The sequence below is a fragment of the Cyprinodon variegatus genome, unplaced genomic scaffold (assembly GCF_000732505.1).
Source record: "Cyprinodon variegatus isolate N-32 unplaced genomic scaffold, C_variegatus-1.0 Scaffold232, whole genome shotgun sequence".
In the NCBI taxonomy this organism is placed as follows: Eukaryota; Metazoa; Chordata; class Actinopteri; order Cyprinodontiformes; family Cyprinodontidae; genus Cyprinodon; species Cyprinodon variegatus.
In genome coordinates, this window is record NW_015150685.1 from 644,384 (window position 1) to 660,976 (window position 16,593).

The 16,593-nt window shown below is 43.7% G+C and overlaps 1 protein-coding gene across 1 annotated transcript in view; it reads right to left on the reverse strand.

Moving 5' to 3' along the window:
• Positions 1-897: 897 nt before the first annotated feature.
• The window catches only part of zswim8 (zinc finger, SWIM-type containing 8), a 43,083-nt gene continuing 27,387 nt past the window's right edge, over positions 898-16,593 (reverse strand). Inside the window, exons 14-26 of the mRNA XM_015381380.1 lie at positions 15,159-15,257; positions 14,937-15,061; positions 10,931-11,255; positions 10,664-10,819; positions 8,992-9,217; positions 8,592-8,881; positions 8,282-8,505; positions 6,193-6,690; positions 4,542-4,719; positions 4,293-4,466; positions 4,092-4,211; positions 3,185-3,363; positions 898-2,636 (exon numbers count right to left, since the gene is read on the reverse strand). Of these exons, the coding sequence (XP_015236866.1) occupies positions 2,433-2,636; positions 3,185-3,363; positions 4,092-4,211; positions 4,293-4,466; positions 4,542-4,719; positions 6,193-6,690; positions 8,282-8,505; positions 8,592-8,881; positions 8,992-9,217; positions 10,664-10,819; positions 10,931-11,255; positions 14,937-15,061; positions 15,159-15,257 (2,798 nt within the window). The 3' untranslated portion in view covers positions 898-2,432. The remainder of the gene's footprint in view (positions 2,637-3,184; positions 3,364-4,091; positions 4,212-4,292; positions 4,467-4,541; positions 4,720-6,192; positions 6,691-8,281; positions 8,506-8,591; positions 8,882-8,991; positions 9,218-10,663; positions 10,820-10,930; positions 11,256-14,936; positions 15,062-15,158; positions 15,258-16,593) is intronic.

A 16,593-nucleotide genomic window follows, 5' to 3' on the forward strand; every position in this document is an offset into this window, starting at 1 on the left:
ACCCATATGAGTTTTGTGTCATTTGGAGCTGTTCTGAAGATATTCACTTTTATAATCCAAGTAGCGTCTTCCTATGGGCAACGACTTGAAGGCACAAACTAAACTGTTCATAATTTATTCTTTATGGTACGCCAGCATTCATAACATGTAGGCGAATCACTGTCCCCCAGACATCTGCGGTTATATCTTTTATATTTAGATTTTTTTAAAACAAAGCGGAGTGTGTATGACATCTAAGTACTAATAAGTACTCCTTTTTTTTCCCAAAACTGTTGTACTTCTGTACATAATAATGACATCACAGCTGCAAGTAAATGGGGAAAATCAGGAGAATGTATCCAGTTGGAGCCCAGTTAGCTTATAGGAAACTCTGATGGAGACGGGAAACTTTGCCAATGATGGAACAAAGACATCTATTCCCTCTTTAGGAATAAATATCAACTTATGTGCTGATCATGTTTTATGATTTACATCCATTTTAATGCCATTTGCAGGTTTAATAATTGAAAAGAACCAAACTAGACCTAGTCTGTACTTTTTATGTTCTCTTTACAAACAGTCAACCAGAGGAAAAGTCTTATTTTCTGTACATTGATTTTTTTTTTTTTTTTTTTATAGAAGTTTTAATTTAGTTTGTTTCCTTTTAGGCTAAAAAAAATATATATATTTTACTGTAGTGCTTTAGTACATCATTGAACCTGTTATTTTGTACTTTCCATTAAGTGAATGATTTTAATCGGTACTTAACTTAAACAGAGTGCAATGTTTAAGAAGATTACATGAACAGCTCGTTAAGATACAGCAGAAAAAACACTGGTAAGTTTAGTGTTTTCAATCATCTTTATTAGGTAAACTCTAAACTTTTAGTATTGCTTCTTACTCTTCCACTTTTTTTTTTTTTTTTTTACTCTAAATTAGAATCTTTAACAATATGTTTATATAGAACCAATGGATTAAGCTAAAGTTCTGAGGAATACAAAAATATTACAGAACAATTTCTACACTCAACGTCACTTGTGAGGCTTAGAACCGGTTCAGAAAAACATAAACGACAGCTGTCTGGACAGAGGATGCTAAAGTAACAGCACCATGGAGCGAACCTGACTGAGGAGACACTCAGGTTGGAACACACGTGTGTCTGGACTCAGGAGTGGCAACGTGCCACAGCTGGATCCGAGTGTCCTTTCCACAGGCTCGGCCTGCGATGAGCTGCCTGTCCGTCTGAGGGACGCTGTCCAAACACCAGTCCCCGGCTGCGGTCGTTGTTGCGCAGCTCATACCTCAATATTCGCTGAGACAAAGGTTCAAGTGAAGACTAACACATAATGGGGCCCCACATCTTTCAGTTTAGAACTTGCATCCAGCATCAGTCCGCCACTGGTTCTGGTCCGTCATCTGGCGCCTCCTCCTCCTGGTCCTGCATGTTTCCACAGTTCCTTCTGTTTTATTTGGAAGCTGATCTAATGTAAAAAGGTGAGCTACAGGGTGACAGCTCTAAACCAGCATCCTGCTGTGGTCAGATACCAAATGATTTAACTCCAGTTTTTCCACTAGTGGTCGCTGCGCAGCGCTCTCTGTGACCACCTGGAGATCAACCCGCCACCCTTCATGAGACGCCAGGAGGAACTCAGCAGTTTCCAGGATGCTTCCTCATAAAGATTGTCTGTCAGAAAGCCTCCTGATTTGGTCTGGAGCAGAAAAGAAACGGTGGATCACACATGCCAAGCACTCTAAACATTCTACCCATGTTTGCATTCTTAGTACAAAGTATTAAAAAGATTATACAAAACACAAACACATTCCCATAGAAACTGCTTCATATCCCTCTTTCCCACTGGCCGAAAAACCCGGGAACAGTTGACTTTTAGTGGCAGTGGGAAAAGCTCACTGACACCCGTCTATCCGGGTCAAACGACTCGGCAAGTTAGCAAAACTGTGTTTTCAGCTGGAAAGCGGCTTCATTGTGCCACGTTACCCAAGATGTCAGACCGACCTTCTCTGCTCTGAAAAGCTGCAGCATGACAAAGAACCTTCTTGAGTCGTTTGACCCGGGTAGACGTGTCAGTGAGCTGTTCCCACCGATTGTTCCCAGGTTTTAAATTGATTTTTCAACCCGTGGGAAATACGGATAAGAGGAAAAAGAAAAAAAACACTTGAAACACAAAAGGTGGGCAAGATCAATAGATCTAGAAGAGAGGAGTTCACTGTGGCTCAGAGTTAAACTGTGGTCAATCGAGTGTGTTGAATGTTCCCTCCGCTGAGATCTTACTGAACAAACTGGGAATCCGAGGATTAGGGACACGGGGTGGGTTACACAGACTTTTAGCAGAGTCCGTAGAGCAGGGCCCCTGACAGATGTATGGAGGTGCCTGGCTCGGTGAGGTGGCAGTAGTAAAGCTGGGGGCTGAGTGCTATCCGCGCGTTAGCCGTCTTTACGGGGAGAACGTTGCCATCTCCAGAGAGATGCGCTGCCACAGCTCCTTAGTCTGCTTGCCTCGTTTCAGATTCTGCAGAACGTCGTTGAACTGCATCATTCCTACTGGCGTGAGGCAGAAAGCCCCCCGGGCGCTGCGGATGATGTTGACGAAGTCGTCGTAGTCAGCGGGGGTCAGATGGATGAGCCGGTGATGGATATACTGGGGAGGCAGAGAACATCAATTCAGACAATGATTCAACATCAGGGTTTCTGTCTGATTTTCCTGCTGGTTGGTAGGAGAAGATGTCGTTAAATATTACAGCTTGATATTGTGCTTCAAGCCACTAGGGGGAGATGATTATCAACTGATCTGGTGAAACCAGGAATTATTGATCATATCGATAAACAGAACACTTGCCCAGAGCACCTTTGAAGGGGAGCAAGAAGTTTAACACTTTATTGAACTTCTGAACCATCTGCGCATCCCATTTATATTTTTATTAGGGTCTTGTTCCATATGAGTTGGGGATCATCTCCCCCCCCAGTGGTCTGGAGCACTTCTGTCCGGCAGAGCTAGTTTACAAATAATCTCAACCTGCAGACATTTATTTCTAAACGTAGCAATGTTATTTTGTGTTTGTTTCCGGGTTGTCTTTGCAGTATTTTTTCGCAGCGCATTTTAGTATTTGCAGCACATTTGTAGCTCTCAGCTAATGCTAAGCAGGCTAGAGTATTCTAGATGCAACGATGAACGGCGGTGTGCCTCACCTGTAGGTAGGCTTGTTGGCAGCGCTGCACCAGCTGGTGGAAAGCGGGTGTTCGGAGGTGGGCGTGGATGTGAGCAGGATTCAGCCTCTGCAGAGCCTCCATGATGATCTCCTGCAGGACGAATGGACTCAGTACTCCTTTGGCTGCTCCAACACAGAACTGGTACACATAGTTGACTCCTGAAAGATTAAAAGGGAAGCAGTTTAGTTAAAGGGTTCATGTTTATATCTAACTTTAGACTACTTCATGAGAATGAGATCAGTAAACTGATCCCAAGAAACATTTGATGTACTGCTTTTTTCTCTGGTCTATCATTTCAAACTCTACCAGTCAGGTTTTCAACTCAAGACAATAATTCCCAAAAGACCTGAGATGAGGCCTTTGATTAGACCATTCCAGGACGTTAACCATTTTCTGTCTGTTCAGGGGGGTTTGTTTTGGTGGAAAACAAATTTTCAGCCAAAGCTATTTCTCTGAGACAATAAATCAGTTTCTCCTGCAGGAATCAGCAGGATTTCAGCTTCACAAGCAGCTTGCTGAGGAACATCCCAGCAGCATTACGCTGATAAACACTTCATGCTATAGGTAGCCTGCCACTGCAAAAACTGATCTAAAAATGAATTTAATAATGACCGAAATAGGTTTTTTTGGGCTAGTCATCCATCTATGGAATCACTATTCTAGTCCAGTGAATAAGATCATTTTACAAACTGCAGTTGAAATCAGATTTTGGACGTTATTTCTACTTCCATCAGCAGATGGGTTACTAATTAAGTCAAATTCAATGCAAATGCACTTATAAACAAACATTTCAAACTAATTACTAAAAATAACTTTGGGTGGAGGTTTGTTTTCCTTAGTTTTAGCTTCCTTTTTGTATATCCAGTTATTAGCGTCGGACGCTCACCTAGCCTTGCAGCCAGTCCCAGCAGCCACTTGACATCCTCTGTGTAAGGAGGACTTCTGGAGAAGTTGTTGGGATGGTCATTATGAGCTCTCCTGCCCAGCATCTCCAGCGCCAGCATACCTTCAGCAGAGAACAACAGTTCGTTTCAGTGTGGCGTTTTATTGACGTGCGAGTGAAATTCGCCCGTGTGAGATGTCTCACCAACTCTGTAGGCCGAATGAAGGTAGTGCAGGCCCTGCTGGCTGATTGGCTGGGTGTGCTGCTCCTCTTCTGCTGTGAAGGGGGCGCTCACCAACGGAGCGGGCTGGGAGGACACTGCAGGTAGAGAGGCCCCCTGTATGGCCTGAATGGTGGGGCCAGAGTGGACGCTGCCCACTGCAGAAACACAACACAATCAACTCAAGACAAAGAAAACAGACACAAGGGTTTAGGGCGCGGGGCAGTCCTGACCTGCCACAGTGGTTCCCAGGGGCATGCCCGTTTCGGTGTGGTAGGGGTGGACGGCAATCTGAGTCATGGACGGTACCGGAACAGCTGGGAAGGTGACAGCCGCAGCAGACAGCGTGGGTTGGGGGCCAGGGGCCATTGAGAAGGGGTACTGGGCGCCAATAAAAGCTGGATGCATCCCCTAGGAAGACATGTGGTAACACAGCAGAGGTCAGAGGTTAGTCCTACAACGAGGCGTCCAAGGCTTTGTTTCCATTAGCTGCTTTACTGGGATACAAACTGGTGAGAAGAGACAAAGGAATCAGGGTTTAGAAGTCAGTAAATTTGTTGGTTTAGACCCGGAATTAGACCAGGAATGCCCAAGGTGAGGCCATTAACAGCCCAAAGAGTGATTCTGAGAGGCCCCTACACATTTAACAAAATTTTTCTACAAGTATTTAGACTAGTATTAACATTGATATGAGTATCGGCCAAAGTTCGTAATTTTTCAAGCCTATCGGTCTGGGTGATGTTAACGACCAATAGTTGGTGTTTTTGTGTCAGACGGTGGAGGAGAGAGGATCGGTCATGTGGCGTTTGTTTGGACACGTGAGAGTGGCTGTGATGCAGAAAAAAGATTGTGGGTGTTTAACTGACGCAGAGCAGGAATGTCATCGCTTTGGTTGGATTTTCATGGTTCCAAAGCATAGGGCAACATATGATGCATATCAGTAAATATCAGTTAATTCCTTTTTTTTTTTCCAAGCTCTAGTTTTCCAAATGTTATTTTTTCAATTTTTTTTCTACCGTTTTTTTGTCTAAATACATTATCTTTCTTTAAATAATTGCATTTTTCTTGAATTGAGGAGGTAATGAAAATTTGCCATGGGACAAGACAATTTACATTTTAAATAAGAAAAACATGACTGCATTGTCCTATTACGAGTGCATATTATAAAATGCTCATTCCATTGGCAGATCATCTTATTTATCTGTGCAGTGTAAGTTTTATTTTTTGTTGAAATTGATTCTAAGAATTTCAGTTTATTTCTGTAGCTCGTGTCATCTCAAGACACTTTCCAGATCCAGTTCAGTCAGATTAAATGTTTGATTTTCCATCTAAGGGAAATCAGCTGATTGCATGACTTTACAGGATTTTCTCCTCCTGGATGAGCAGCTAGACTACAGAAACTCACTTACATGTTGTTTTTAACTCATTAGCAGAACCAGGCTCAGTGTGAGCAGCAATCTACGGAGGGGGACGTAGATAATTCCTTTGCTAGAAAAGGTAACGGTAACCTAGCTCCACAGGTAGGTCTGAACTGGGAAGTCAATAGTTAAGCAGATGAGCTCTGAAACGTGTTTTCTGTTTCCTTCCATACAAATTAACTAGCTACTACAATTTAAAATAATCTAAACATCAGTTGTTGTTTTTTTTTTTTTTTTATTGTTAAGCAGCAGTCCCCTTATAAGCTCTTCAGACTTGATATCATCTGCCCCCCCACCACAAAGTTTGTACCTCACTGCCTGAGATCAGAACATTCTGAAGCTAATGGCTATGTTTCTGGCTAAATGACTGCAAATGATGAGGTGAAGTGTTGGATGATTAGGTAGTTTGCAAAGGAAGTGGGATTTGTATTAACAGTATGGTACGGTGGTGGAGATGACCTCTGACCTGAGGATACGAAGCCCCAGTCACGGGGAAGACGGCGGGCCGAGGAACGTGCTGCAGAGGGTGTCCTAGGTACTGGGGGGTGCAGACGGAGGGGAGGTGGGCCTGGATGGTTGTGTAGGGGTGGAGCCCTTGGCTGTGGGGGTGGGACATGGCCTGGCCGGGGATGGCGTGGGACTGGTAAATGGTGGAGCCCACGGAGATGACGGGCACTATGGCTGCTGCCGTGACAGCCGCCGTCACCGCTCCCACCCCCGAGGACTCCATGTTGGCTCCGCCGTCCAGCACTACGCAAGCGGTATCTGGGGCCCTCCGACCAGAGCTCCCGTTGGCCCCGCAGCGGCTGGGGGGCTCCCGCTGCTGGGTGGTGCCCCCGCCCACGGATTGCTCATAAAGCCAGTACCACTGATGGGCCACCTCGAACAGAACCTCAGGGTACACGCCTCCACCCTTGGCTGCCTCTTCCACTGCCATGCAGGCCTTCTCCAGCATCACGTTGTCCTGGAAACAGATGAGGACAGATGTCAGCCCAACCCTGAGAAGCTTCAGTCAGTCAATTTATTTCTAGAGCTGCAATCTTCATGTCATCACAGGACACGTTATAGATCCAGATCAATCAGATCATGCAGTCAGATTAAAGATCCAAGATGTTTTATCTAAGAGAACCATTCAGTCACTAACTATGTTTCCATGGATACAAATAATGTGATTAAAGGTGGCTCTAAATATAATATGGGGATGAATCCCCTCCACCCCTGCAGCCAAGGAGCGTTAACATAAGGTCCCGCTGAGCCCTTAATAAAAAGGACCAATAACAAAAGAATGACGCAACAAAGGTCCAGACTGGAAAAAGATCAACAGACGCGAATGAAGAACCGCAGACAGGGTTTGTTTAGTAAGCAGGCAGCTTCTTATATTTATTTCTCCAGCTTTTTATTGCCAGTACACTGTCCTAAGTACAGAGCAACAAAAATCACTCCCTCCATTTAACCCATCCCCCCTTGGGGAGCAGTGGGCTGCCATGGTGGGGCGCCCGGGGAGCAGTGTGGGGTTAAGGGTCTTGCTCATGGATCCCAGAGTGGAAGTCTGTAGGAGTGGGGCAGGATTCCAAGCTGTATGCCCTAACCACTAGGCCGCCACCCCCTACTACTACAGCGATTGTGGAAAACTAGACAGATCTGCTCATGCTCAAATGATTTAATCATTTAAACATGTATACGCACGTCATGATCGGATCATTTCACTTAGTGACCACGGAAATGGATATTTTCAACTTCCGACCAACCAAGACTTAGATCAGATCGCAGACATTTTGTGCTAGTGACTTTTCAGGATTCTCTACTCATCGATGAGCAGGTAGAGACAGTAGATATTACCTTGACTCTACAGCAATCCCTAAAACTGAGCATGCCTGCAGCGAGAGTAGAGAGGAAAAACTCATTTACACATTTCACTCATTTACAACTAGTTTGAAAATGTCTTGAACATTTTTTTACATTCCTGTCATCATGGTGCCATGTGTATCACTTTCTGTGTGACAGACACACACACAACAGATTAATCAAACACAGTCACGGATTTACAGTCAGGTTAAAGGTTAATACATAAGCTTGACAGACATATCTGCAGAAGGACCAGACGATATGTTCGGCCGAGATCAGTGTTTCCTTCACATATCGGCTGACACATCGTTGACAGATTCATCCCTGCATTTAGCAACCATGCCGTAACATCACTTTAGGCTGATGGATTTTTACCACAATCTCTACTTTGAACACAAACAACAGTTTTCTAGAGTCTTTGGCAACAAAAATCAAAAGCTAGAGAGTGAAAGAGTCCCTAGGAATCAGACTGTCCTACAAGTAGAAAGTCTTCGGTCAGAGGCTCGTTCAGAGGCGCTATGAGACAGACCTCTACAGGAGACCCCTCTGTCTGGACCAAAATTTAACCTCCCTTTGCGATGAGTAAAGTATTAAATAACAAAATCCCAGCTGAGCTCTACCGCTTTCTGTCCCCCGAGCAGAACCTAAATCCACGTTTGGAGCTATTTTAGCTCCATTGGAGCTGCCAACATCCGGTTCAGCTGGTTTACCTGCTCTTTGCACTGAACCAAGGCTCTCTGGATTTCGTTGGGGTTGAGGGCGTGGGCATGAGGCAGGCAGCTGAGGGCCAGCTCTGCAGCCGCCCGGACCATGTTCAGGTCCCTGGCCCGTGACGCCCGGTCTGCCAGGGAGGCCACCTCCGGTGGAGTGAGGTGGCCGTCCCAGCACTCCACCAGAATATTCAGAGCGGCGCTGCCGATCTCCATAGCTTGGCCTGCAGAGAAGTAAGGGAAGAATCAGTGAGCAGAAAGGGAAGGAAGACCAAACCTGAATATCTGGAACAACATCTCTGAAACCCACCAGTGATCCAGGACACATGGGAGGAATAGGTCCTCGACAGCCAGTTGGGTGAGACGAAATTGTGGAGGCCGAGCGCGTACAGCCCGATCTCAAAGGCGCAGAGATGCAGGTTTCTGTGAGGCCCCTGGTGACCTCCGCTGGCTGAGGGCTGCGTGAAGATGGAGGTGGAGGAGTTACCCCCAGCTTTGATCAGCACCGTCTTAGCCAGCTCAAAGTAGAAATGGGCCGCCGCTTCCGACGGCTGGTTGGGTACATGGGGGGCGTGGCACTCCAGACGGCGGCCCTTATATCTGAACGCAGGGGAACCAACAGAGACGTATTTTTTTTTTTCAAACTTCAGGTTACTTCAGATTACAGCAAGAAGGTGAAAAACCACAAATATTTAATGATCCCTATTTACCTGCTTGTGTCGGTGCTTTTGGCTCTGGCCCCGCCACCGCCGGCCCTACGGGACCCGCTGGAGGAGGAGGAGCCCAGCGAATCGGACGATGAACTGCTGATGCTGTCGCTGTCTTGGCCCCGCCCCCAAGAGGCTGCTGCCCAGCTGCCGCGGAGGGGCCTTCGACTGAGAGTGGGGGAGCTGTCCGAAGTGGTCTCCGGAGCGCTGCTGTCGATGCTCGCCATGCCTGCTCAGACACACGTATTACAGAACGCAGTTACCTTTGACCTTTACATCCAGGCCTGGGCCTGTGGGACCAAGATCTAAACAGCTTAAAGAAACAACTAGACTAAAAACTATGGAAAGACATTTCTAATCAAACTGGAACAAAGGAAGAAAACTCAATAAAAAAAAGGTTTTGAGTTTATTTAAATTTCAACCATTAGTTTCACCGCTTGCTATTTTGTTTAGTGGAGCTTTTACATTTTTTCAGATAAGATTTTTTCTATTTTTTTCTTTTCCTCAAACTTTTCACATTTTAGCTTTTTAATTTTTGTCCTGATTTCATTTATTTACTTCTTTTTTTCCCCCCTATATTAATTTTTTCCCCATATTTTCAGATTTATGAGGGAGACAGTTCGGTGGAACAACATTCCTATTTGTCTGATTCCTATTGGTGGAGGGGGAAATATGGAAAACCAGATCTGAAAATAATGCAATTCCTTAAAACTCTTAAAAAAAAACAACAACAACAACAACAACAACAACAACAGACATTTGGAATAAACAAAGATTTTTATAGCAAACTAAAAATACTCTTTTGCATATAAATTGTAAATGTTTTAAATAAAGGGATGGTGAAGCAATTTCTTTTCTTTACTGCCTGAAGTCAATGACTGCGTTTAGATATGTGTAATAACTAATGAATTATTACCTCCATTAATAATCAGATTACCTTTTATTAGTTAGTTTGAACTTTCCATGTTTACCAATTGAGCTGTACTGCCTCAATTAATAAAAAGTTAACCCTTTCCATTCGGTTTAATAAGACTGGTGCTGGTTATCATAGGGTGCATAACAGTAGATCCTGCAAACATAAACCAACCCAGTTGGTGTAGAATTATTAAGTATCTGCGCTGAAAGGTGCTTTCTGTCACTGTAAATGCTAGCTGTACAGATTTCACTTCTCTGCAGATGACATGGTAAAAATCTGTGTGGTCAGTTTTTCTGGGGTTTTTTGACACACTTTTACTAAATGTGCTGCAATATAAGTTTGAGGCAGTGATGCGCTGCGGTTCAGTGTTTGTTTCAGTGAAATACACCCATTTCGCAGTTAAATGGCAGTCATTCCTTCACACCATCCATTTAAACAAGTAGGCAACTTTTAGATCCATCCTTGGTCCAACACCTGAATAAAATGGGTGAGTTACCTCCTCAGGAGGCAGTCAGTTCCTCCAGAGTCCTCTCAATCATCTAATTACTTGATGCAGGTGTGTTGAATCTAAAAGTTGCATGATACCGGCCCTCAGAAACTGGACCTTCCATCCCTGCTTTAAATGTTACTTTTAGGAACATTTTCTCTGCTTTCCATAATATTGAAACAAATTTCTCTGCATAAAAACTAAAAGGTTGTTTTATTGAAACTGTTGTTGCTCCTGAAGTGTGTGAAGAGGGATGGATTGAGTGGTCATACCGGTGTGCTTCTTCTTCTGGCGGACAGGTGAGCCCCAGCAGCGTTGGCTGTATCCGCAGCGCCCCCCTAGTGCCAGTCGACTGGGAACGGTGGCCTCTAGCTTAAAGGCTGCCGTCTCATTCTGATGCTCACTTGATAACTGGCCTCCATCTGCAGCTACAAGACAAACAGATTTTTTTTTAACTGTGGTCCAAACTTCTAAACAGTTTGAGGAAAAACTTAATGAGATCCATCATGTTATCCTGGTGAAACGGCGGCAGTTTTCACCATGCTCCTTGGTTTCCGTGGCGCTCTCGCCGGCAGTGCTGTTCTGCAGCAGGCTAAGCTCCACCTGTGCCGGCTGTGACTCCTCCCCGGCCAGAGCCACAGTGGAAGAAGAGCTGGAAGATGACGCGGCCACGGTGTTTGATGAGGATGACGATAGGGCGTGTTTGGTGGCGCCACCGGCGGCCCCTCCCATCCCACCGTGGTTCCCGGCGGTATGTTTGGACGGGCTCCGCTGACTGGCCGTAGCTGGCTTGCTAGAGTAGAAGGAGCTCAGAGTCTGAGGTTTGTGGGTCTGGCTTTCCCTGTCCAACAATTTATCCAGGATCTGAGGAAGTGTGAGAGAGAACATAGAAAGGGCATCACCACATCCAGCAGGGTGTTACGCTAATGTGATCCTCAAGGTACCTTCACACCCAACAAGAAAATCTGTCTGCCTGGTCTGCCGGTGCGGGTCCCTTGACATTTTAGCTACATGTAAATGCCTATGGCAATCTGTTCAAAATTTAATCACTTTTAACTACAGTGGAATCCGCTTATAGTGATCCCGTTTGTCCAGCCAATTTGACCACTATAAGAGATTGATTTCTATATCCAAACTTACCATTATTTCATTTATTTTATATGCAGAATATCATCTAAATGCCATTTGTGTGGTTTTTCAATGAGAAAAATGAAACAAAACGGATAGCTTCCGCATTTACTGGATTTTATTAAAGTACCATGCATGTTTAATTACAGAACTGCTCTTTGCATTTAGTTCCTATGCTCCACTTATCTGGAAAAAACTTCCAGAGAACTGTAAAAGTGCGGAAAGCCTGAGTTTCTTTAAATCAAGACTAAAAACACGTTTAGGATTGCCTTCGACTGTTCTAGATAAACAGCTCAACTGAAACATCATTAGTTCAACTTTTTTATTTTCGTTAGCCCAACTGTTTTTAACGTTCTTTCTTGTTTCTGCATTTTTTATTTTTTATTTTTTCCTACTTGCTTTGATTCTGTTTTATCTTCCTGTATTTTAATCATGTAAAGCACTTTGCATTGTCTTTGTACTGAATTGTGCTATATAAATAAATTTGCCTTGCCTCGCCTTTGCGCAGACATAACTCTGGTAGCCTTATGCCACTGGTGCATTTTTTTTAACAAGTCTGAAGCTAGAAACAAATAGTTTTCATAAAACAACAACATAGAAGATAACTGCACAGGCTCCAGAAAATTAAAGCTAGCCTACCTCTGTTGTGTGTTGCGGATCTGCTGCGCCGCATTAAGAAATCATATTTATCCATGGTTTCCTGGATCAGAGTGTTGTTCAACACCGAGTTCACTTCTTTTTAAAAATAATGTAAAAGGTCAAAGTTTTTGAAACCAATATGCAGGAGACCAGTCTTTAAAATGCAAACTGCATTCCTCATCTCAGCTCTCTTCATCATCCTCATTCTCCTTGCTGCGTGCAGCACTGGTACCCGCACCAAAGCACTCTTGTACCTCCACGATGATGTCCTCATCCGTCACGGCTCTGACACCGGAGTGCTATCATCACTTTCGATCCACTTATTAATTATTTTTGCACATGTTTACATTCATAAAATGGCCAAAAATTAACACTATAAGTGGCTTTCTTCATTACTATAAACAAAGTATTTAAACATAACTTGTATAGACATGATTCTGTCCCAAGCCTTTTGAACACTATAGGCGGTTGATTACTATATCCGTGAGCACTATAAGCGGATTCCACTATATATGGACTGAAAACCATAGAAACTCTTTATGTCAAACTTGCACCTCCAGATATACGTCACTCAGTTCACTCATTTGTATCAATCCTAGAGATATTCTGAGCATCTTATAATGGCTTGCCATACACAAATACAAAACATTTCTGAATCTAAACAAGTCTTTTTTTTTATTAAAATAAGTGCATTTTAATTCAAGAGCTAAGTGAGACACTTTGACCATGGAACAAGACAATTTACATTTAAAATAGGAAAAAAACTATTTGCATCGTCTTATATGCATATATATATAATAAATGCATATACAATTATCTTATTTTAAGAATAAAAATACTCATTGTATTGGCAAATTACCTTATTTACGAGCTCAAATTAAGGGTAAATACACTTAATATGAGACATTTTTGCTTATTTCCAGATCGTTTTTGCAGTGTATGTCAATGGCAGCAAAGGTAGTGATAAAGGTCTAGAAAAGCCCTTTAACAGTTTACCAAATCGGAAGCTAACTTCAGCTTCATACAGCAGATGACCAGCCCAGGCATGCTGGTCTCCAGTCTCCCCAAAGCTAATGCTCAGTTTGCGGAGCCAGCCAATCATTAATCAGATCAGCAGCAATTATCAGGATTTTGGCGCTCATAGCAGGCTACGCTGCTGGTGGTGACCTTCAGCTGTGACCACCAGCAGCATACTAAGCACCCCCTAACACCTGCACCATGCACGGTGATTCAAACTCACTTTAAGCAGAATAAATATCTGAAGGTTTTTCTGGCTGGAAGGAACTGTTTGTTCCAGAAGAAACTTGGAAGGTCAAATTTATAGGAATGTTTTGTTTCTTTTGGTGAATATTTTGCCTTCAGGGCCCAAACCCAGTGATAACCTGGAGGTGGGGTACAATATCTATAAACCAGGGAGGTTTTAGGGCAGGAAGAGCAGAAGAAATAAAAGACAAAGAAAGCCAGCTGGTGGAATCTGAGGATACGAGAAATAGTTTTCCTACCATTTAAAGGCTGTTAGTAAATGATCACTTCTGTATTTTAGAGGGAAAAATGCAAACCAACATGGCGCCGCCCGTAACATTAAGGATGTTTTGTTATCATTGTGATATTTTGTTGTTTGTGGAGAGCCAGGCATAGAGGGCAGCCTTTGGTGAATTTACTTGACAGAGTCAGCTTTTGGGAAGTGGATATGAAAAACAATAGTCTAATAATCAGGGCTTAAGGGCTGGTTAAACTCCCCCACATCAGTGTGAGCTTGTTGCAGAGATTTTTAGATTTATGCCCAATTTTGAAGCGCGGTCTGCGCTATGCTATTCCACACCACAACCCAAGAGGGACAATTAGGAACTAGCTGTGGGTCTAGACACGGCTGAGGAAGTGGGGGCAAGTTTGTGCCACAACGGAGGCACATGAGGGCGACAGAGAGCTGGGATCCAGGTGGAAAAAGTTCTTGCGCACCTCCCTCTTCTAGCTGGTCCAACTTTTACGAGTCGTTTTGCGCAATGGCGGTCATACAAGCCAGTAAGGTAGCCATTAGGAAATGTGGATAGTGTTGGGCAGTAGAATTGACCAATCAGAGGCCTCCTGTCTGCGGCCACCTACAATCTGGGAGAGGTGCAACAGAGTGTCTGCAGAAGGGGCAGGGTCACATTTGCGTCCACTGCTTCACACACGCAGACAACCTGGTTTCTGAGCATAAATCAGCCTTTACAGACGCAGGAAACAACGTCAGACGTTGAGGTTCATCACACTGCTAAGCAGAATCATCACTGGAAATTGTGTGGCACGGTAGGGAAGCTAGTATTTTTATAAGTGTCTGAAATTTCATGATTACAGAGGCTGACTGTAAGGAGATGACACAGTGTGCTCATGCGCTCTTTGTTTATGAGAACCAAGCCAGAACTGAGCAGCACTGAGCCCTACATATAAACTAGTACCATGTTAGCGCAGTTTAGTTGTCTCTGGCACAGTCCGGTTCAGTTGTGCGTGCCATTTACACTCAGCAGTTATCGGGGTTACCGTGCTCAGAACGATCTCAGCACGGTTTCAAAAGGATAGTGAAAATGGGGCATATGATCTATTACTAGGACTTTCTTCCAGTTACTTCCACTTGTACGGAAAAAAAAAACGTTTTCTTCCAGAAGAAACTAAACCCTAATTTCCACCAGTTTTCTGACTGCATAGAAGAACAGATAAGACCAGAGTCATCAGGCTGTGCTACTGGTGCCTACAGCCTGGAAGGCTGTCTTTATTTCGGTGCCTGATGCGACTATTTACCTTCTTGAGTTTGCTCTGGTCGTCTTTGTAGGTGATCATCAGAGCTAAAGCCAGGTCCCCTTTAACCCGACGGGTTCCCTCACAGAGCAGAGGATGCTCTGCCTCACTGACGGTCGTCTTCATGCCTGCAGAAGCAAAGGCAGAGGGAGAGTGGAGATGTTTAGGAGGCTGAAACCGAGGAATCCCGAGTCAAATGTGAAACCCTGGGAATTAAGGACTTACCGAGCGCAGCTACAGCTGCCTCAAAGCCAAGCTCCTCGTCTCCAGGCATCTCGTTGTTCCGGTTTCGACTGGGCGGACGGGAACCAGTGGGAGACACAACTGGAGAAACATCCCGGAGAAAAGAGGAATTAATAAGGATGATGGTGTAGATGAAAACTCTCCTGTGCAGTTTTTGTTTCCACAGAATCAAACATCCACACTTCAGAAAACAAAAGTTAAAAATAAAAACATCATGATTTATGGCTACAGCACAGAAAAATGGTTCAATGCCAACATTTGAACCTTTGCACGTTTTGTCAGATTTTTATAGAAATTGCAGCTGATGGGAAATAAACAATCTAATAAGGAGATTGAATCAATAAAATCTTTATATGCAGTTCCTCTGTACTCTGGTTCAAAACCTGAGAGGAATGATCTGAACTACTAAACACACTGGTGGATAGAAAAAATAACAGAACAGTTCTGCTCAAAGTCACTATAAGCAGAAAGAAGTGAAACTCTTGGCTGCAGGAACCAAGTTGCCAATGAAGCCCATCCTGATTCATCTGAAACCAACATCTCTCCACTCAGTGATCTTAATGAATAAGTTGCACATGATCTGGATCAATACCAGATTTAAATTGGTCCTGCTAACAAACCAACAATGTTCCTCTTTCCTTGTGTTTTTGTCTTCAGTAAAACACCTCCAGACTTTCTGTCACCCAGGCTGAGGCTGCCAATAGTCACTGCTGCCACCCTCTGGTTTAAAGGGGAATTGCTTGTTCCACCAAAAGTGATTCCCAACTGGGGGTACATACAAATATTTTATTTATCAGGTAATAAAATAGAGCTGGGATCTGTTTTGCTTTGTGCGGACCCAACAAAAAAAATAAAACAAGCTTTTATCAATCAAAAAGTTAATTATATTTATATGTTTGAGCTCAGCTGTGACCCACATCCAAACCTGGATATAGAGAACAGTCTAGAAGTAGAGAACAGCCTGAATTATCTAGCACCTTGAAGCGCCTTTTAGGACAGCCGATAACGGCCTTTCTTGCTGGGGAGTTGGTAACACTGGTGAATGGGTGATAGGAGCTGAGAAGGGAAGGTATTGAAGAAAAAAATTTAATTTTGACAAAAAAACTTGTTTAAATATATGAAGAAAAAAAACATAATTAAATTGAAATGGGTCTTCGAGTTCACAAAGTTCTTGTTCTCTGCACATCCCATACTGCTGAGTTCTTTCTATATTGTGGCATTTTGAAACACTTTGTCAAGAAGAGCCAGCATCACTGCAGCCATGCAAAATTCTGCAGGCAACTATTAGGACAGCTCAGTGACAGAGCGCTAGGGGGAGGTTTCATAATTGGGATATTAAAAAAAATATAGTTTTGACTAGTTGAAATTAACTGAAATATCTTGATTATAATTCTGGATGTGTGACACTTTAAATGAC